This window comes from Plasmodium brasilianum, chromosome 10 (genome assembly GCF_023973825.1).
Source record: "Plasmodium brasilianum strain Bolivian I chromosome 10, whole genome shotgun sequence".
Lineage (NCBI taxonomy): Eukaryota > Apicomplexa > Aconoidasida > Haemosporida > Plasmodiidae > Plasmodium > Plasmodium brasilianum.
In genome coordinates this window covers 1,360,373-1,383,625 of record NC_090123.1, presented here as the reverse complement: position 1 = coordinate 1,383,625, position 23,253 = coordinate 1,360,373, and the positions used below count along the sequence as shown (strand labels likewise).

General features: G+C 29.7%; 6 protein-coding genes across 6 annotated transcripts; 3 read left to right on the top strand and 3 right to left on the bottom strand.

Moving 5' to 3' along the window:
• Positions 1–264: 264 nt before the first annotated feature.
• Positions 265–1,413, top strand: MKS88_003342 (rRNA-processing protein EBP2; the record flags this gene model as incomplete). Its single annotated transcript, XM_067216425.1, has 1 exon — positions 265–1,413. One exon carries the CDS (start codon positions 265–267, stop codon positions 1,411–1,413), a length of 1,149 nt encoding a protein of 382 aa, XP_067073073.1.
• A 2,295-nt stretch (positions 1,414–3,708) lies between these two features.
• On the top strand, positions 3,709–4,530 carry MKS88_003341 (RING zinc finger protein; the record flags this gene model as incomplete). Its single annotated transcript, XM_067216424.1, has 1 exon — positions 3,709–4,530. One exon carries the CDS (start codon positions 3,709–3,711, stop codon positions 4,528–4,530), a length of 822 nt encoding a protein of 273 aa, XP_067073072.1.
• An 873-nt stretch (positions 4,531–5,403) lies between these two features.
• On the bottom strand, positions 5,404–7,272 carry MKS88_003340 (protoporphyrinogen oxidase; the record flags this gene model as incomplete). Its single annotated transcript, XM_067216423.1, has 1 exon — positions 5,404–7,272. One exon carries the CDS (start codon positions 7,270–7,272, stop codon positions 5,404–5,406), a length of 1,869 nt encoding a protein of 622 aa, XP_067073071.1.
• A 1,307-nt stretch (positions 7,273–8,579) lies between these two features.
• MKS88_003339 (methyltransferase) lies at positions 8,580–13,496 on the bottom strand (the record flags this gene model as incomplete). Its single annotated transcript, XM_067216422.1, has 13 exons — positions 8,580–8,722; positions 9,206–9,289; positions 9,607–9,662; positions 9,981–10,046; positions 10,156–10,216; positions 10,383–10,600; positions 10,750–10,976; positions 11,176–11,291; positions 11,595–11,658; positions 11,885–12,096; positions 12,205–12,547; positions 12,966–13,170; positions 13,456–13,496. 13 exons carry the CDS (start codon positions 13,494–13,496, stop codon positions 8,580–8,582), a joined length of 1,836 nt encoding a protein of 611 aa, XP_067073070.1.
• Positions 13,497–13,703: 207 nt separating this feature from the next.
• On the bottom strand, positions 13,704–18,454 carry MKS88_003338 (palmitoyltransferase DHHC10; the record flags this gene model as incomplete). Its single annotated transcript, XM_067216421.1, has 10 exons — positions 13,704–13,865; positions 14,661–14,738; positions 14,920–14,985; positions 16,123–16,302; positions 16,703–16,748; positions 16,910–16,970; positions 17,345–17,404; positions 17,536–17,607; positions 17,972–18,062; positions 18,407–18,454. 10 exons carry the CDS (start codon positions 18,452–18,454, stop codon positions 13,704–13,706), a joined length of 864 nt encoding a protein of 287 aa, XP_067073069.1.
• Positions 18,455–21,682: 3,228 nt separating this feature from the next.
• MKS88_003337 (60S ribosomal protein L3) lies at positions 21,683–22,843 on the top strand (the record flags this gene model as incomplete). Its single annotated transcript, XM_067216420.1, has 1 exon — positions 21,683–22,843. The coding sequence occupies one exon, from the start codon at positions 21,683–21,685 to the stop codon at positions 22,841–22,843; it is 1,161 nt and encodes a 386-aa protein (XP_067073068.1).
• Positions 22,844–23,253: the final 410 nt, after the last annotated feature.

Below are 23,253 nucleotides of genomic sequence, written 5' to 3'. Positions count from 1 at the left end.
AAAGGGGGGGGGTATTAACGAAATGAAAAGAAAAATTACTAATGGGATGAGGAACGAAAAAGGAAGCGAAAAGGAAAGGGAAACGTTAAAGGCGAACAACCAAGCAAAAAAGGTAAAAGTGAGAAAGACCATTTCGGTCGATACAAATTATATCAGTAAGCTTATCAAAAAAATAAAAACATCTAGTTCGTTGAGCAGTGGCATAAATTCGTCGAAAGTACTGGGAGGGGAAGAAAAAAAAAAAAAAAAAATTTTAAAATAAAAATGAAAAACAGGGAAAGGGGAAAAACTTCAAATGGGGAAAGTGGCCTAAAAAGGGGCAATGAAAAAAATGGAAGAGATGTATTTGCAGACGAAGGGGATACATATAACAAAAAGGACGAGCATTCGGGTGAGCATTCGGGTGAGCATGCCGATGAGCATACCGATGAGCATGCCGATGAGCATACCGATAAGCATACCGATGAGCATGCCGATAAGCATGCCGATAAGCATGCCGATAAGCATGCCGATAAGCACACTGGTAAGCACACAAATGAAAATTTCACAGATGAGCGAAACTTGATCAGCGAAAATAAAGCTCGTATGGAAAAAAAATTAAATGAAATAAAACTTCAAATAAACGATAGTAACAACAGCGAGTGGCTGGAAAAATTAGACATCACAAGCCCAGAATATTATTATTTGAAAAATGTAAACTTATTTGGAAAATGTCAACAGAGAGAAAATGAATTGTTAAAATTTGCTCATACAAATATGTTAGAGGCTTTAAAAAAACTACAAAGTTTAAATATTGTATTCAATAGACCATACGATTTCTTAGCTGATATGGTAAAAAGTGATGTGCATATGGAAAAGGTAAGACAAAAAATAATAAAAGAACATGAAATAACAGAAATACGAGAAAAAAATAAATTAAAAAGACTGAACAAAAAATTTAAAAAAAAATCTGGCTCACTTAAAGTACGTGACCAACAGGAAGCTTTAGAGAAAAAAAAAAATTTACAAAAAATAGATCAACTAAAAAAAGACGACAATTTGGACAGCCTGAATGTTCAGAACTTTTTCTTGAAGTACGCAAAGGCTACTGATGATAAGTTAGTGGACGGAAAAAATGGCAGGAAAAACATTAATGATAAAAGAAACGTAAAAACTACGAAAAATATGAAAAATATGAAAAATATGAAAAATACGAAAAATATGAAAAATATGAAAAATATGAAAAATATGAAAAATACGAAAAATATGAAAAATATGAAAAATACGAAATTTACAAAATTTATGAAAGACACAAAAGACAGCAAAGATTTGTACAAACGTAAAGACAGAATTGGGGTACAGACCAAAAAGAAAAAAAAGGGAATTAAAAAAAACACAAAAAACAAAAGGAGGAAAAAGTTTAACAGACACTAATGAGAATGGGGGAATCCAAGAGCCCGGTTGACTGAAATGTGGTACTTATACATTTACAGGCAGTTGAGAAGATGAAAAAAAAAAAATATATATATATATATGTATGTCTGTATGTGTGTATGTCTGTATGTGTGTATGTCTGTATGTGTGTATGTCTGTATGTGTGTATGTCTGTATGTGTGTATGTCTGTATGTGTGTATGTCTGTATGTGTGTATGTCTGTATGTGTGTATGTCTGTATGTGTGTATGTCTGTATGTGTGTATGTCTGTATGTGTGTATGTCTGTATGTGTGTACGTTTGTATGTCTGTATGTTTGTATGTATGCTTCTTGTATGTTTGTATATGAATATTTCCCTCCTGCTGATAGATCGAAAGGAAAATAAACTGACATAAGTCTTACCGTGTTTGCATTAAATAACGTGCAGTAAATTTTTTCGAAATGGAGATACAGATTGTATGAAGCAGGATCGGGAAGCACATTAAAAAGGACAAGTTTCCACGTGTATATGGCATACGTGTGTGTGTATGAATGTGTGTACATATATATGTATATGCATATGCTTATATGTATATGTTCATGTGTTTACGTCTGTTTGATAAAATTGACACAAGAGTGGCAGCCTACGAAATAAAATTTCGTTCAAACGTATACGTCAATATTGCAATATAAACGATTACGTGACTTTGTTAAAATATTACTCGTAATTTACTTCATTTGTAAAAATGAAATTCTATTTTGACAAAAATATACGACATGTACATGTACATGTACATGTAAATACTTATATATATCACCTTTTCCTTTGGCATATTTTATTTTTTTTAATTTTCCCATTTGCTTATTTTCATAAATTTTTATCAACATTATTTAATATGTATTAGGGTCAAACCCACATGACATTTTTTTGTATAAAGTAAAATAAATCGAACTTTTTTAGTCTCATTTTTACTTAATACTTTTTATTTTTAATAAATTTTCCAAACACAAATTTATTTTGCGATCTTCCTTAATTGCTACCTTCAAAAGGGTATCTTTTCATACTTATGATAAAGTATAATATGGGGCCGAACTATATGCACACACATATAATATAAGTACACATTTGTAGTACATCCCAATTTTGAAGATAATACTTTTTCGTTTTTTTTCAAGCTACCCATTATTATATTGCTTTGTTATGTACGCAAAATACGCTATAAATAAAAAAAAAAAAAATTTTTTTTTTTTTTTTGAATGAGTCTAAAATATACATACAATAACGCAATTTAAATATTTGCATTTTTCGATTTTCAATAAAAAATGACATATTGAGGAGGCAAGGAAAAGAAGGAACAAAAAAAAAAAAAAAAAAAGAAAGGCATGGCAATAGAAGAAATGAAATGAAAAGGAAAGGAAAGCAACGAAAAGGGAGATCAAGTTAAGCTAAGAATGCATAGCAATTAAAAGTGAGAGGGAAGAAAAACATAAAGAACGCTGGAAAAGGGAAAGAACGAAAGACATGAAAAAATAGTAAGATGCATTTTGCAGTTATTAAGAACAGCTAAATGTACGTTTACCGATGGTAATGGTGTAATAATAATTAATTTATTATATCGTTATACATATATACACGAATTTTGCAGAGTTGGAGTAATACATATGTAGGTTAAATTAGACCGTAAATGAGCCTTCACGTACTTAAACCTTCAAAGATTATTTTTATCCTAATTATGAACTGTTAAGGTATAATTATGTTGGGGTCATATCCTTAAAATAAAAAAAAAAAAAAAGAAGAAATAAAAAAATTAAAAATAATAAAATGATTCGTATGATAAAATTGTGCCATTTTTTAAGTTATAAAAAGTTGCTTAAAATAAAATTAACGTTGTCACATGAGTGTAAGTATCTACATCTAACTATACATATTCATATATATACAACGTATGCTTATATATTACGTGTGCGTATATATTAGATATGCATATATATATATATATATATATATTGCTTATGCATATACTAGCACATGTACATATATGGTAATCACACCATTTGCATTTGACAATTAGCAATGAGCGATTAGCGATTATTCATTTTTTTTTTTTTTTTTTTTTTATTATGAAAAAGTAACTATGCGATTGCAACAAACATTGCTCATTTCAGGTGAAAATTTAGAAAAAAAAAAAAAAAATCAAAAAAGAAAGTCAGCAAGATAATTAACAAACGAAAAGAAGAAGAACTGACGGAAGCGAAGAAGCTTGAACATAGGTCATTAAGTAGTGGGCGTATGTGAGAAGTAGGGGAGGGCAAAAGATGGAGGATGGTAGGGAAAGTGTAAGAATACGAATGAGCTTCAATGACTTCATTTTAATACTTTCCGTGTGCTACTCTATATGTGACATATTTGTACAATGGAAAAATTTTTCCAAATGTTATAAGCCTATACAACTATGGCTAGTTGTGTCCTTTATATCTATAGTACTGTACAGGTTATCTCATTTTTTAGCTCAATATTTGAGTAATGATAGTGAAGATTTTATTATTTATAGAAGAAATAGCCCTCCATATTTTATAAATTTTTTAGTTCTTTGTGTGCTGTTCCCCTTTTTTTTTATTTGGAATATTGTAGGTACTATATGGATATACCAAATAATAAAATACACACCCAACTGTTTGCCAAAAAATAATCATCCTTGGTTTATTGTGTTATGGATAGTACTTTGTTATATATGGATTTTGTTATATATATTTTTTATTATATTATCGTTGTATTTAGAATATCAGTCAAGAATCTATGAACAGGCAATAATTAATAATATGCAATCAAATGATATATTTTCCAGGTGGAGTTCCAATATAGATTTAATAAGAGATTATGGCATATTTATATACAGAAAAGGATTAAGATTAAAGCAAATTGAAAATTTACCATATTATTATATAAAAAATATAGCAGACGAATTGAAATGCTCCATCTGTTTAAATGATTTTCAAATTGATGAATGTGTCAGAACATTATTGCTATGTAATCACACTTTTCATAAATCTTGTATCGATTTATGGCTAATCAGAAGTGCAACCTGTCCGAATTGCAAATCGCCTATTGCATCACAGGGCATTTTTATGAACATATAAGGAGGAAAAGGAAAAAAAAAAAAAAAAAAAAAAAATCACGCAGACAATAGTTCTTTTGGCTGTTTATGTACATAATGTAAATATAAAATTGGATGCATTCGCCCAAGCGTGAAATTTATTATAGCATACATTCGCATGCACGTACATCTTTTTACTTTTTTGCATTTTCAATGAAATAAATGTGGATATGAATTCAAAAATGTTCGCATGTACATACATGCAAACGTACTATGTACATACATGCAGACGTACTATGTACATGCATACAAACGTACTATGTACATGCATACAAACGTAATATGTACATACAAACATGCGCACACGTTGTAATTATTACCTCTAATTTGACTTTCCTCTTTATTTTGTCGCTTTTTTTTTTTTTTTTTCTTTTTTAAATATAAGCACTGTTATTACTTATGAATAAGTAAATTAAGTATAAACGCGTTTGTCATATAAATTTTTCTCTATTTTATTTTTTTTTTTTTTTGTTATATTTAAATTAAAAGATGTTTTAATTTTTGCACAACTACGTAAATGCAATGACGCACTTTATGTACACACCCATACGGGAGGTGGCATCTATACACGCACATTGACTTGCGGGTTAGCTAGCCATACTGTTACACCCACACATACGTATACATATATGTATATATATGTACATATGTACATGTTTTTTTTTTTTTTTTTTAAATTATATCAGCTTGTCCCCATTTTGGCTGGAAAAAAAAAAATAATATATAATTCTTACTGCGCGATATAACATGAAAAAAAAAAAATAATTTGTTGCCCTGGGATTATAATGTATTCACTGAAATGTTATTGTAATTATTATGATAATTATCATAATTACTATCATCATAGTTGTTTTAATCAAGGCTTGCTAAGATTTTTCAGTATCATAAAGTCTGACAAGTCCTTTGCTGATGCAATTCTATCTGATATGGACGTTCCTGTTACCCATCCCGAATCGACAAACAAGTTCTTATATTGCGGTTTATACAATTCATCCAAAAAACTTTTCAGATCTTTTTCATAATTATTCGAATAAAAAGGTATTGCATCATACCACTTTTTTACTTTTAAAATAGTTGGATGTGCATTGTTATATATTTTAAATATTTGTCTTAAATCTTTTAAAATTATTTGTGTTAATTCCTCTTTTTCCAAGTAAATATCTTTAGCATTGTTCTGACCACCAATATATAATGTTAATAATGCTATATTATCATCACTACACCTTTCTTTGAACATGTTATTGATATAAAAGCAACCTAACACGTGAGTTTTTTTATCAGAGGATAAAAAGCCAAAAAAGTTTTTCGGTATATTTAAATCTTTCTTATTAAAATATAAAGTTACACAAATAATATTTGAGTACGAAATGTTGAACAAATTTTTCCGAATATTACATGGTAAAATAGTTCTCAATATATGGGAGCATATTTTAGAATTAACTGTCAAAATAACATTCTTTGCATATATCACTTGAGTTTCGCTTTGCTTTCTTACACTACACATCCATAATTTCTCATTCATCCTGTTAATTAGATCAACTTCTTGATTTGTAAACACGTATTTTTTATTTATATAACTACTTAATGCATTAATCAATTCGTAGAGTCCACTCTTTAGGGATATAAGTTTTCCAACAACCCTTTTCTTGGCTTCGTTCGCCCCTTCCGCGTCTTTCACCCTTTCCACTTCGTTTTCCCCTTTCGATTCCTTCCCCTCCTTCCACCCCTCCTTTTTCCCAGTTTGGTTACCAAACAGAGGAAAATATTTACACGACAGGTATTTTACGAAAACGTAAATTTTTTTAATAGTTTTAAAATATCGCTCAATATAGGATGAAGGAACATCTTTGTAGTTGTTCGTCTTGTTTATCAGTAAGTATTTATTATAATTCGAGTATTTATATCCCTTTAATATATTATTTTTTACGTAATGAATTAGTGTCGTTTTGCTATTAATCATGTTAAGTAAACTGTATATGGGGGAAAACATATCACCCTCTTTCTTTCCTTGTGTAGTAGTACAACAACTACTACTATTATCACCACGAGGAGAACTACAACTCTCACTAGTTCCCCTGTTACGCCAAATGCGCAACGTGCTACTACTGTTCTTAAGAAGCTTCAAATTTCTTAAGAAAAACGACATAGCAGAAATGTTACCCTTACCAGCACATGATCCATAAATCAAAGGTAAAAGTAAAAAATTATAATGCTGTAAGTCAAAGTTTTCTTTCATATAATTTTCTACAGATATATCATAGTCATATAGATTCACATTCTTATACTTTCTAAAAAGTAATTTAAAAATAAATTTTATTTTATTCGAAAATTTGATTAAGGGAAAAATAAAATATCCAATGATATTAAAATGTAACGGATATAAATTATTATTATAATAAATATAACGAATAAGTTTTTTGTCTAATATTCTAATATCACTAAGTAATTTCAACTGCTTAAGTAAATTATAACTCTCTTCACTTAATTTAAATAAATTTGGTCCTAACTCATACAAAAATTCCGTATTATCTTTACTATATTTATGTGTCTTTATGTACCCCCCTAATTTCTCTTCTTTTTCAATTATCAAAATTTTAAGCTTTCCATTTTTAACTTTTAAAAAATAGTACAAACAACAGCTGAAGAGTCCTCCTCCTACGATAACAACATCGTACACCTCGTCCTTAGACAACCCATTCGTTTCGCTTTCGTTCGTTTCGTGCATTTCGTTCGATGAAGACAAGAGCAGGGGAGAGGGGGGTACAATTAACTTTGTAAAGAACGTTCAGCAGCGTGTAACAGTGGATACCTAATCTCTTGTAGCTCTCTAGGGAGAAACACATATATATATATATATATATATATACAGTATAGCTCCTTTTCACTAAAACGAAGGAAGTCTAATCAGTTTCCATCCGAGGAGATATTCACATCAAATATACTCCTACCTATGTACTCAAACGCTCATGATGCATAACTTACATGCATGTATATAAGTGTTATGTTATGCACGCTTGAAAATACATGCACGTATATATACTGACATATACGCGCGCAACTGCTGGAAAACTATGCAGGAAACAAATGTTGTAACATTTTATTCTGTATGATCAAAGGAACGAAGTACATTCGAATTACATGGTCATGCAAGGAAAGAGAAATGCGGTTAAACAAATATTTTTTTTCTTAAAAAAAAAAAAAAAAAAAGGCGTAAAAACGAACAAAACTGTTTTTATACACACAAACGTATGTAGTGGGACGATGGGCTTATTCGATTGGAGAAAACGAAAGAATGGCGAATGGCTATAGGCTAATACTGAATGACAAATGGCAAATAACGAATGAAGAACGAATAAAAAGAGAAAAATTTTACTTTTCCACAAACATTGCAAACGCTCAAAATGTGTTAAACACAAAAAAAAAAAAAAAATAAATAAAAATTCAAAATTGCCGTTAAAGGCGTATTTTATATTCAGCTGAACATCTTTTTCCCTTCTTGTCCCCTCTTGCATCCATTTTAAATTACCTTACAAATTATGAAATTAAAAAATTATGAGATTAAGAAATTATGAGATTCAGAAATTATGAGATTAAGAAATTATGAAATTACAAAATTATGAAATTACAAAATTATGAAATTACAAAATTATGAAATTACAAAATTATGAAATTACAAAATTATGAAATTACAAAATTATGAAATTACAAAATTATGAAATTGCTTAATTACAAAAATATGAACATCTAAATGAGGGAATACATTTTTAAATAGGGCTCAACAAATATCGACAAATGCACATGGCTATATAAAAAAATGAGAGAAAAAAAAAAAATAAAATGAAAATGCAAAGTATAAATGTGAACGTATGCACAAACACGCGAAGCACATGCCACAGGGGGGAGTCAGAAAAGCTGAAGATTCAAAATTTGAGTTGGAATGAGAAAATTCAAAATAGGGGAAAACAAATCAGAAGGGTATAAAATAAAAAGCACAAGGATGAGCAGAAAGACGAACACAGGGACGAGACCTGGTTAACAAACTTTTCGTAGTAGAACTGCCCAGTTGTTACAATCAAAAAAGAAATCTTCAATAAACACTCCTCTTATACTTTGACATAATTCATACAACTCCTCTTTTTTAAAAACGTGGTAGTATCTCTGCAATTTTAAAAGGTCTACAAAGGAGGGAAGAAAAGGGAATACAAAAGAAATTTAAAAAAAGGAAAGGAGAAAATTTTAAAAAAAGAGATACAAAGAGAAAATAAAAAAAAAGTAATGCAGAAAAAAAAAAAAATATTTCATGGTACTTGACGCATTTTATAATAATAATAACGTACATTCAAAACATGCAGATTTATTTATTTTTTATTTTTTTTTTTTTACAAGTGAAAGAACAATTATATATTCTTCTCTCTCTCTCTCTTTCTCTTTGTTTCTTTTTTTGTTTTTTTTGTTTTTTCTCTTTCATTTTATTTTTCACATTTGGTATCATCCCGCAAAAATAAAAAATGTATTCACATCTAAAAACTTTGAGCAGTTTAACAAATACAGTAACTATAAGATGCACAAATGTAATAATTCTGTACGCACATACTACTTTTCTACGTAAGTAATATTTCTATATGAATGTTATTACACGTGTTTGCACTTGTTTGTACCTTTTTTTACGGGCTGACATTGTTGGATTTGTTCTTCATTCGCTTCTATTTTGTGATTGGGTTGCAAATACCATGGCACAAAGACTAAAGTAAAGGAAAAGAAAATATATATGTATATATATGCACGTATTTATGTATGCTTGTACTTATGTATTCATGTATGTGTGTACGTAGGAGATGTATGGTGTGCCAATGTTTCCAATCGGACATTTATGCAAACGAGCATACATTTAAAACAGTGTAAACAAGCTCAGTATGTTTAACATAATAAAGTGGAAAAGAGAGGGGCACAAAATTAGTATGCAAAAGGTAAGGCTTAAAACAACAACAAAATAAATACGATAATGCAAAATAAATATAACAAAATGAAAGACTTCTTATAGCTACATCTTTTAACTTACTATCTTGGGAATCGAATTTCCTGTTTCCAACCACATTTTCTTGCTGCTCGTAAGCCCTACCCAAAAAAAAACAAAAAAAACAAAAAAACAAAAAAACAAAAAAAAAAAGATGAGCAAATTGCCAAGCAAACTGCTAAGTAGTACAACCAGAAATACAAAAAATAAACATATCAAATGATAACATGGTAAGGTAAAAAAGGGGAACAATTTAACCATCGGATGCAGGATTAAATTTACAATCATAAACCGCGTTTGCTCGCGTGATTGATGGAGGTGCAGTTTTCCATATTTACGCAAACTATTCATTTATTTATTCAATTTTTTTATTTATTTAACTGTATTTAATTTATGTTTTTTTGTTTTTCCTTATTTACCAAACGTATATTAAAACCCTTCCGCCAATTTTGGTGCATCGTACCATCTCGGACACAGCTCGTTTTCTACGCAAAAAAAATAAACAAAATGGGCAAAATGAACAAAATGGGCAAAATAAACAAAATGAACAGTGTATTATATGCTTCTAGTTTTCTTCCCTAATTCTTCAATTACCTCTTTTCGTGCGTGCCAATATGATGGATAACCGCCACAGAGATGCATAGATCGGCTACGCCTGAATGGTAAAAAAAAAAAAAAATTATAATAATAACATAATGTAATAATAATCCAATGAAGTAATAACATAACACGGGAAAGAACAACAGAGAGAGAATCTCAAAAAAATATAGCTGCTCCAACGTCAAATGCCAAACAATCAAAAGGCATTCTAATAATTTTACTTGATTTTAAGGGTATATTAACACAGTTAGCCAAAAATAAATCCGTGTTACATTTTCTCTGAGCTAATTTTAATAAATAATAGCTAAAATCTAAACCTATAAAAAAATATTTACATGATCCTTTTACATTCTTTCCGTTTCCACAACCAACATCTAAGATAACATTACCTTCCTTTTCTTCATTAATAATATTCTCCACATTATTCCACGATTTGTATCTGTCAAAATGGGTTTATATAAACAAAGAGGAGAAGACACGTTTGCATGTACATAAGAATGTATACACACACGTATATGTTCCTGTGTATGTGTGCATGTGTGTACTAAGAAACATATGTAGTCTTTTCCTTTCTCCCCTTCTAAGTACCTGGTATAACAGAAATGTTGAGCTATTTGATTGTAAACATCAAGGACGTACGTCTTTTCCAAACTATCAGAGGTGTAATCGTTTACATTTATTGGGATACACGTTTTTTCCTGCTTCTCGTCTTTAATAATCTCCTTTTTGTAGCTATTTTGAATTAACATATTTTTTAAGTTGTTTTCGTTGATATATCGAAAAATGAGTAAGAAGCTGTCCTTTCGGTCTACAACCTGCAACGAGTGCGTATAATCATATACACACGAATACACATATATACATACCCGTACACATATATGTATATATGCGCATGTACATATATATACACATGCACATATATACGCCCATACACATATAAGTGAATGCTGACTGCTTTCCCTTTTTCCATCGCATACACACTGCAGCAAACAATTGAGCAAATTTACGCATTACTGTGTCTTCCAGATTTATTGTTTTTTTCTTTGGAACTCCGAATAGAAATTCATATCTCAATTTGCCTTTAATTCTGAGCAAGGCATTTTTTGGCATTAACAAGTTTATTTTTCTTTCTGCGGGTGGGATGCAGTTGAATTGGGGGGGATGTCTACGAGCATACGCATATATGCGCACACATACATATGCATACATACACAAATAAGCATACATACACACATATGCATACATACACAAATAAGCATACATACACACATATGCATATATGCACACATACACACATATGCATATATGCACACATACACACATATGCATACATATACTTATAATCATATGCACAGTCCCCCTCACATACATGTGTGTATAACCGTGGACATACTGTATGCGCCACGAGTTCTTAGGACCAGAACTGTTCATACCATTCATGATATCAAGGAAGGACATTGGCAATTCGTTGTGTAGGACTAAGAAGGCTATTTCATCCTGTAAGAAAAGAATAAAATAGAGCATATGTGTGTTCTATACATTTTGTAGTAAAGGTATATTTATTTAGTCTACATATTAGCTTGTTTATTCGACGGTGTACTCATTTGCTCGCTTACCCCTCTGTATATATAAATATAAATATAAATAAATGTATATGTATATGTATATTTATATGTATAGGAATATATTTTTTTTTTTTTTTTTCCCTCCTCTAAGAGATTACCTCAAATATGTAACTCGACTCGATGACGTACTCGATAGACTTTTTGGTATGACATTTCAAAATGGAAACCTGATTAGGTTGTTTATTATTTAATAAACTTATAATATGCTTTAAAAACTCAGGAGAAAAAAATGCTGTAAATTCCTTAATGCAGTAAGACTTATAAATTTTGTTCGGTGTACTCCGACAAAAGTAATGTCCCACGTTGATCTCTACAGAAGGAGTTAGAGGAAATAAAAAAAAAAAAAAAAAAAAAAAAAAAATGAAAAAAAAGGAAAGAAAAAAAAAAAGAAAACAAAATGAGGGACAATTTAGAATACGTTTTGTGGTAGTTTTGTATTTTGTAAAAACTGGAGTGCATGTGGTTAACCTAACAGTGCACGCTCGTGTGATGCTGTTCCATCTGGTTATCTGCACTAACATGAAGGAAGCATTACCATTATTATTTGTGTACTTAAGCCAACTTTCGTTTTCATAATTTCGAATAATTTCATCAGAATGCTTCTGATCAATTGCATCGTTATAAATGGAAATACCATCGCTGCTGCATCTGGTTAACACAGTGTAATCCTTTACATACACACTAGGAGCATCTTCTTTAACATTATATCTTATGTTTACATATTCTGCTTTAACAGTTATGTTGTTCATCAATACAGCATTCTGCATGGACTAAAAAAAATATATATATATATATATATATATATATATATATATAATAGTATAATAAAATAAAGCGGTTGTTTACTGTAGCGCAAATCCTGTGTAACAGTAAAAAAAAGAGAGTTTAATATTATGTGTGTCTGTGTGTGTATACCTTCAATCTACACATAACACACATGTTAAATGTACAACATGTATATATACATATATATATATATATATATATATATATATATATATATAATATATATATATATATATATATAATGGCATGGACGGACATATATACATATCTGCTATGTTAGGGGGAGATGAGGGAAAATTAAGAACTACTCATTTGCTTTCGTTCTTTTCTTTTTGCCCTCTCCTTTGTCTTTTTTCCTTTTCTTTTTCTTTCCTTTTCCTTTCTTTTCATTACTTTATTGAAAAAGCTAAATATCTGCGAGCATTCCTTCTTTTTGTAAAATTCCAAGTATATGATGTCTTCCTTGTCAACTAAGTAAGCCATACATCTTATGTCAAGTTTCTTAAAGATATTTCGTATTTCTTCTTCGTCCAAACTCTTCAAACCTATTCCTTTAAGTTTTAAAGTGTTTGATACTTTGTATGTTTTTCCATAGCACCTTTAGGGGAATCACGTAGACGGGGAAAAAAAAAAAAAATTATAATAAAAATAATGCATACTTGTATATATTTATCCACACCTGCATACACATATACATGCATTCATGCATGCACAATACGCATTATATATATGTACATAAGCACACGCAGGTAAACCCACATAAGCGGCCGCTTTGTGTATATCGTTTCATCTTAAAACAAACGAGTATATTAAGCCCGTACAAATATATTGTAACAAAAAAGGTAACAAAAAAAAAAAAAAAAAAAAAAAATTTCACTATTACTTGACAGGGTAAGAATGCAAGGACAGTTTTACATAATTCATTGTGGTGTACTATCATAAGTTATATGTTTGTTTATACTCAAGATTAATACGTCATTATTTGTAAGAAGAACTGGAGGCCCTCCATGATTGGAAGTACAGTACGTTATATGGAACTCGGATTAGCGGATTAGCAGATTAGCAGATTAGCAGATTAGCAGATTAGCAGATTAGCAGTTTATCAGTTTATCAGTTCATCAGTTCATCAGTTTAGCAGTTCACTAGTTTATCGGTCGAACAGTTTAAAGTCCAATCGGTCAAAATTTCAAGCTGCCAAATTCCCGTATTACTACCATTGCTCAATTGACAAAGTTTTACTCCTTTTTTAAAATTTTTTTTTTTATTATAACCACTAAAAAATAAAAAATTTCTCTATATTTTGTTTTTACAGATTTTTGCAAAATTAAAAAAGCTCAGTGACAGATAAATTAGAGGGGGGTAAAAAAAAAAAAAAAAAAAAAAAAAAAAATGAAGCCGCTTGGGAATTGACAATAATCCATAGCCTTTTGCCAATTAGCAACTCCTCTCATATAAAAAAAAAAAAAAAAAAAAGAGAAAAAAAAAAAGAAAAGAAGAAAAAAGGAAAAGTAGAAAAAAAGAAAAGAAGAAAAAAAGAAAAGTAGAAAAAAAGAAAAGAAGAAAAAAAGAAAAGTAGAAAAAAAGAAAAGAAGAAAAAAAGAAAAGAAGAAAAAAAGAAAAGGAAGAATAAGCCCAGCAAAAAGTGCAGCAAAAAACGGAGTATACATACGATACGAGGAAGAAGGGGGAAAGACATTATAAAAATAAAAAATTAAGTAGAGACAATGAACAATAAAAAAAAAAAAAAAGGTAAACTATGACATAATGTATATCCTGCTAATCTGACAACTCAACTCACTTTAGTGTACTTATTTATCTCCTACTCATTGGGGAAATTAAAGGGTTCATATAAATATCAGCTGTTAATATATGTATGTATGTATGTGCGGATGTATGTATGTGCGGATGTACGTATGTACAATGAAGAATGCTAAACAACACAAACGTATGCAAGGGATCTACATTTAAGCCCCTGTTTGGCATACATGCACTGAATTGCTATATTTGTGCTATGTGCATATGTTTATATATGTATATATTCGATCATGTGAAGTGTTCCCTCCTTCTTCAAAAAAAATTATTACCTACAGCTTCGAATGTAGCGAAGAACAACCCGTCTCCCTTAGGTCGACCAACTGGCAGAAACCATAGCAGAATGTTATCACCCTGGAAAAGGCACAGAGAAGAGGGGAGATGTAAGAAAATGGTAGTCATAAATGTGTATGCAGAGGTATACATATGTATGGATGCGCGCAGTGCATAGAGCATATAACTGTATGTTTATATATATATATATATATATATGTATATATATGTATATTGCTCAACGCTCATCGACATATCTCACCAGAACTTGCTTGAAGTTTTCCTCCACCCCCAAGTCGTACATATTTCGCTTATCCCTTTGTCCAATCTGAAACAATAAATAAATGAATGGATGAACAGATGAATGGATGAACAGATGAATGGATGAACAGATGAATGGATGAACAGATGAATAGATGAATGGATGAACAGATGAATGGATGAACAGATGAATGGATGAACAGATGAATGGATGAACAGATGAACAGATGAATGGATGAATGGATGAACAGATGAATGGATGAATAGATGAACAGATGAACAGATGAATGGATGAACAGATGAATGGATGAACAGATGAATGGATGAACAGATGAACAGATGAATGGATGAATGGATGAACAGATGAATGGATGAACAGATGAATGGATGAACAGATGAACAGATGAATGGATGAACAGATGAACAATGAACAGATGAACAGATGAATGGATGAATAGATGAACAGATGAATGGATGAACAGATGAACAGATGAATGGATGAACAGATGAACAGATGAATGGATGAACAGATGAATAGATGAATGGATGAACAGATGAACAGATGAATGGATGAATGGATGAACAGATGAATGGATGAATAGATGAATGGATGAACAGATGAATGGATGAACAGATGAATGGATGAACAGATGAATGGATGAACAGATGAATGGATGAATGGATGAATGGATGAACAGATGAATGGATGAACAGATGAATGGATGAATGGATGAATGGATGAACAGATGAATGGATGAATAGATGAATGGATGAATAGATGAATGGATGGATGAATAAAAAAAAAAAAGGAAAATTTTATTTATTCATTTTACATAGAAAGTGAGTTGACTGACTATATATAACAACATAAACGAAAAATAAAAAAATGCTAACAACGCAGAATTCCAGGGTTGTATAATTTTTTGCCGTCAGGTACAAGTGGAAAAGGAAAAAGGGGAAAATTATTCTGAACAGAAAAAGCAGCAATGGAAAAATAGTTCTTTACCATCAGGAGTCGACGTTTAAATATTTATATGCATATATATACATATATATAGATAAGTGTGTGTACGTGTTATGCACCATATGTACATGTATAAAATTGTATTAATGTATGATACACGTGAGCATATTATGCCTATCATTTGGATGTATAGAACTATGAATTAAAGTAAAGGAATGCAATTGGTTACAGCAAAATGACGACAGCTAGGACCATCTCCAGGAACAAATAGAAAACGTCGTTGAAGAGAACATTAGGGTTAGAATAAAAGTTGGGGAAGGAGGAGTAGCAATTTATCTCGACATAAAAACAGCAGAAATTCGCGTAAAAAAGACTCAACAAAAAAAATTTGTAATTGTAAAATCCAACGCAGTTTGCAACCTGCAAGTGTTTGGGGATGTTGTAGTAAGAGCACGTGCACGTTTATGTATATGGTAATGTGTACATTCATGTGTTTATTTTATATATTTTATTTTATTTTTTTTTTTAAAAGAAGAAGTAACAAGTGCATAAACAGACACACACTATATGGAGGCACTGTAACTTGGAATAATACAAAATGTATAATTTTTGTTATTCGAAAAAAAAAAAAAAAGACCAAGAACATTATAAGTGAAGAGGTATTTTCTTTTTCTCAAGTATATATGTATTTATTTATTTTTGTTTTTATTTATTTTTTTTTTTTTTTGTAGCTTATGAAACGCTCATATTAGATGGATGCGAAAGCGCAATTTTGCCAAAAAGGAATAAAAAAGGAAATAGAAAATATATACTCCTTTACCCATGGGCAGTAGTGGTCCATCTTCAGCACGTTCTTTTTAATTGCCCTGGAAAAGTGTAATATATACATAAGTATATGGACACGTATGTATGCACATTTTATTCCCATTTTATACTTATTTTACGCATATTTTTCTTTTTTTTTTTTAATGAACCCCCCCAATTTGCTAAAAATGAAAAGATCCCTAACTAACAATGCAATAATAACCTGCAGTAATGGGCTCGGTCTGGTTTGTACTTCTTCTCGTGCGGGCAATAGCGCAATTCCCCTGGGGGATAAGGTCAAAGAGAAATTATACGCCCGTACGTGTACACATATATATATATATATATATATATATATATATATGTACATATTCATGTACATACATATAACTTAATTCGTAGAATTAAAAATAGGAGAAATACAATACGGCGGGAGATTATAAAAGTCCCTACAGTGCACATACATCATCAGTAACAGCCCCAAAAATTGCACAGAAAAAGGAAATAAACAAAAAGCAATAAAGCATGAAAAATGTACAGTGAAAAATGAACAATAAGCATTGAACAATGGGCAATAAACAATGAACGATAAATATAACTAAGAATCGATTCAAACGCATGAACAACAGTCGTTACGTTCGAACGTGTCGAAAATAACCTGTCTTCTCTCTCTCTTTTATTCGATTAATATCCGGATCTACTTTCCACTCGTAGGTGTCTGTCAAGAGGACAACAATAAAGAAAAGTATCATAGTTTATTCGAATATAAAAATCGGAAACAGTATAGTTGAGTATGTTGTAAGTAAAAAAAAGACCTCGGTAGTCTACTCTTTTTTCACTGAAAGGTACCGGGCACTACACCTGGGTTCACTTTATACGTTTTATAAAACGACCATATCATCAGAAAGAGTAACAAGTGAACTGTTAATGGGATAAAAAAAAAAATTAAAATTAAAAAATAAAATAAAAAATAAAGGGAAAAATAAAGTATAAAATAAAATAAAAAATAAAGGGAAAAATAAAGTATAAAATAAAATAAAAAATAAAGGGAAAAATAAAGTATAAAATAAAATAAAAAATAAAGGGAAAAATAAAGTATAAAATAAAATAAAAAATAAAGGGAAAAATAAAGTATAAAATAAAATAAAAAATAAAGGGAAAAATAAAGTGTAAAATGGAAAAAAATAAAAAGTCAACACATCAAAATCGAAGTCAAAAAGGGAAATAAACGTATATGAGGATTCCCCTCGTTCAGACGCCTGTACATGCTCATGTATTTTTGTACAAGTTACTAGTTTAGCACATCCTTCTTTAAATAGATTCTTATCAACGTACTGCTGCTCGACATCAATTTGCAGCAAGACCAAGCAATAAAACTAATACACCGGTTTTTTGAATTAAAAATATGAAAATATGTTTGTGCAATGAAGAATTGATCGCTGGTAAGGGTGAACATATTTCTATACTTCCCCTATGCATGCAAATTTTGGAGTTTTCTCTTTTGTATTGTTATCTTCTCATTTGTTTTGCATTGCTTTGTTATGCTTTTATATATATCATCCATTACAGTTACAAATATGGTGTACATAACTAGGGTTACCAAACCTATTAACTATAAAGTACAGAGGGGTATAATAAAAATGATTAGTAAGAACAGATGCCATCATATTTTTTATTTTACCTTTTTAATTTATAAAATTATGTAAATCTTTACCATTACTGGCAGCATTTGCCTAATTTCCTTTTCAGAGTTATTGGTCTCTTTCATTTTTTTATCTGTGCGGTATATATTCAATTTTTCTCGGTTCTTTTGCAAGTTGGTGTGGACGTACACGAGGAGGGGGGAAGAGAACACGTATGTTCGTGAGTGTGAGTGTGAGTGTGAGTGTGTCTGTATATGTGTATATGTACACGTACATGCACGTACGCATTAATGCACGTATTATCGCGCTTGACAATGTAGGCCTTAATGTACAGCGTAAACAAAAATGATGCAAGGAATATTTTTCTCGTGTTAATGCAAAATTTGAATATGCCAAAATTATAAAAACAAAAAAAAAAAAAAATTTAACATAAATAAATTAAAATAAAATTCGTATTATATTTTCTATCTACCCATAGTTCCACTAAGTAGGACAGGAAAAATGTACATAATAGTTCAACATGCTTTTATTAAAAAAAAAGAGAAGAAGAAAAAAGGAATACATTTCGAAAAGGATGTCCTTTTATGTAGTTACACTTTTTTTTTTTTTTTTTTTTTTTTTTTTTTAAACTAACAAAAAGAAGGCAAATGTAGCTTATTTTAATGAAAAAGGAAAGTAGCTCGTTATGTATTATGCTTAATTAAACCATTTAGATGAAGACAAGCGATTTTTTTAAAAAAAGCATTCTAGTTCTATTTATATGCCCAAAATGTAAATAAAAATGGGAATGCGTACACCTCAGAGTTCATAAAAATAAGATAATGGGCCTTCAACGTTGCAAAATTGTGGAACACATTTTTTTTTTTTTTTTTTTAAATCTATTTTTCAAGTATTTGCAGTAATACAGTACTTTGCAATGATGCTTTTTTTTTTATTTTATTTTTTTTTCTCTTTTTATTTTTTTAATTTGGCTAAATAATATCTTTACGCTATACAATAAAAGTCATCGGAAAAAAACTTGAACTTCTTGTGCTAACTCAGCCACAAGATGAACAATTTTTCCGAAAAAAGAAACGAGACAGAACCCTTGACGTTGCAATACATACCCATTCCAATATATATATATGTATATATGCTTACATACTTACGTGCATACATGTGTATACTCGTTAAAGTACAAGAAGACCGAATTCGACAAAAAAAAAATCCTCTTATTTTACGTAACCTCCCCTAAATTTACCTCTAAAACAACTTTACATAATAAATTAACAACAAGTATGTGATACTCTGTTGAATTAAACATGTACATACAAACATAAATACACACATATATAATATGTACATGCATACGTATATACATAATATATACGTGCATACGTATATACATAATATATACTTGCATACATACATACATACATACATACGTACATACATACGTACATACATACATACATACATACATACATACGTACATACATACATACGTACATACATACGTACATACATACATACATACATACGTACATACATACATACATACGTTTAACATTTTTTAAAATTTAGGTATAATTTCATTTGATACCTTTTTGACTTAATATTAGCGTCGGCTAGAACGAAAATAAAATTATTTATTTATGCTAAACTTTTCCTTCTTTTTTATTTTTTAAAAATGTGATAGTCAAGTAAAAGGAATATTTTAATATTAACAAGAAAACCATTTTTATTTAATTATTTAATTTGTTCATTTCACTATTTTTTATTAATTGTTTCAAGCTGAATATTTATGATGCACTTTACACTCTAAACTCTAAGAGAAAAATAAAAATATATACATATATATATATATATAATTTATGCAATATAATTTATGTACATATTTTTTTTGTATACTACGTGGGTAAATATATGTATAAAAGCGCATACAAAAAGTGCGTGTGCGCTTATTCTTAAGCGTGTATTTACGCATAACTCTTTAACAACTACTAATTTTAAATTATTGTGTTCCGCTTGATAGTAATTATTTGTAGAGCCTTAAGAGGAAAAACTGCGTAGTACTTACTTTTTTATTTATGGATAAATGTACTGAGAAATAGCTGGCCTCACTTAAAAAACTGTTCATAAAATATCTATAAATATGAACATGTGCATATATTCTTATATATGTATATGTACATATATATAATATTTATATATATATATATATATACAGGTGTTCATTTACAATTATTTTTCGTTTCTAAACATCAATTAATAAAAAAAACAAAATAAATTGGATTTTATTTTGCAGTTTTAGTATTGTGGAGGTGAAAATACTCTTCACGGACATTACGACCCCCCTATGTGCGTACTTAACTATGTATATATGGTATAAGCGCTATAAGGTTGGTATTAAAAGTAATATATGGCGAAAAAAAAAGAGAACAGCTTATATTTTATATCCTATATGTTACAGCTTAATTATAAATTTCTAATTTAAGTGAGTACTGTTTTACTTTTTTTTTTTTTTTGCTCTGATATACAAAAACGGTACAAGCCTTTTATACCTACATATATAATGCGTACATTTATGCTTCACTAAGCGCAATTTATTAAATTTTGTGCATTTTGTTGAATAAAATTAAAAAATATATATATATGTATATATAAATATGTATATATAAATATGTATATATAAATATGTACATATAAATATATATATATAAATATATATATAAATATATATATATATTTTACATACATATATGTGATATTATTGCTGCATGGCGATTTTTACCTTTTTGCACGAAATATGATCCGTTAACAGATTTTTTGAAGAAATTATGACATAGAGAAATTTTTATTTTATTTTATTTTTATTGCTTTATATATATATTTAGCACAACAAGCTGAGTAAATTCGTTTTGTAGTTACGTATAGCAAATAGAAAGGTAGCTCCAGTTTTTTTTATATCATTTTTTATTTGTATTTGCATTTTTATTTATATGTATACGTGTACATGTACAATTACATATACATTTGCATATACAATTACATATACATTTGCATATACAATTATATATACTTTTGCATATACAATTATATATACTTTTGCATATACAATTATATATACTTTTGCGTATACATTTACATTGTTGTTTCAATTTTTTTCCCTTTTTTCGACGATAAGGTATATATTTTATAACGCCACAAGCGATATTTTTCAGTAAGCACGCCTAGTACTTGAGTGCATACGCCCATACGCATATACGTACATATATATATATATATATATATATATATATATATATATATTTCTATACACGTATTTATTTACGCATATCTTGACTTATCCCCCCCGCCCGATACAATAAAAGATGTCGCACCGTAAGTTTGAAAGACCACGCCACGGGTCGTTGGGTTTTTTGCCAAGAAAAAGATGTAAACGAATGAGGGGTAAGATAAGATCATTTCCAAAGGATGATAAGGAAAAGCCTCCTCATTTCACTGCCTTTTTGGGGTATAAGGCAGGTATGACACATATCGTAAGAGAAGTGGATAAACCAGGATCAAAACTACACAAAAAGGAAATTGTTGAAGCATGCACAATTATTGAATGTGCTCCAATGGTTGTTGTTGGAATGATAGGATATAGAGAAACACCCAAAGGATTAAGAATATTAACTACAGTATGGGCTAATCATGTATCCGATGAGTTTAGAAGGAGGTATTATAAAAATTGGTATAATAGTGATAAGAAAGCATTTACAAAAAGTTTAAATATTCCCCAGTCGACAAAAGAATTACTTTATAAAAGATTAGAAAAATATTGCACCATACTTAGAGCTGTTTGTCATACTCAACCATCAAAAACTCCTTTACGTATGAAGAAGGCACATATTATGGAGATTCAGATAAATGGAGGTACAATGAAAGAGAAGATCAATTTCGTTAAGGATTTATTAGAAAAGAATTTACCTGTATCCACTGTATTTAATGACAACGAGATGATTGATGTTATCAGTGTTACAAAAGGGCATGGTACAAAAGGTGTTGTTAGTAGATATGGAGTAAAAAGATTACCAAGAAAAACACACAGAGGATTACGAAAAGTTGCTTGTATAGGTGCTTGGCATCCAGCTAGAGTTCAATTTCAAGTACCAAGACATGGTCAGAAAGGATATTTTCATAGAACAGAAAGAAATAAAAAAATTTATCGTATTGGTTTAAAAAAAGATAAAAATAGTGCATCCACGGATGCTGATATTACAGAAAAAAAAATTACTCCTATGGGTGGCTTTCCACATTATGGTATTGTAAATGAAGATTTTATTTTATTAAAAGGTTGTGTAGCTGGAACAAAGAAAAGACCCATTACTTTGAGAAAAACATTGGTACCACAAGTGTCAAGAGATGCCGTAGCTCAAATTGCTCTTAAATTTATTGATACTTCATCCAAAATAGGCCATGGAAGATTCCAAACCAGTGAAGAAAAAATCAAATATTATGGACCCTTAAAGAAAGACTTAAAACCATAGAAAAAGGAAGAGAAAAAAAAAAAAAAAAAAAAAAAAAAAATTGAAGAGATACACCGAATTGGAATAATACGATAAGAAGAGTACACCAATACATGTGGTCATTATGCGATTGTACGCGAATTTAAATGTGCATTAAATAAGTATATATGTGTTATATACATATGTGTATCCTTATATATTTTTATTTATTTATTTATTTATTGCAAGTTCATATTATTTTCACATTTTTATGAGCAGTTCAGAAATTTTTGTCCAATTCTTTTTTTTTTTTTTTTTTTTTGCCCCCCCATTTCTTCGTTCACCATTTTTCAAAAATTTCACGGCAGAATGTAATATAATGACTACATAAAATTAAAACGCTCTGAAAAAAAGAATTTTAATTTCTAAAAAAGTTAGCTAATGGATTAAAA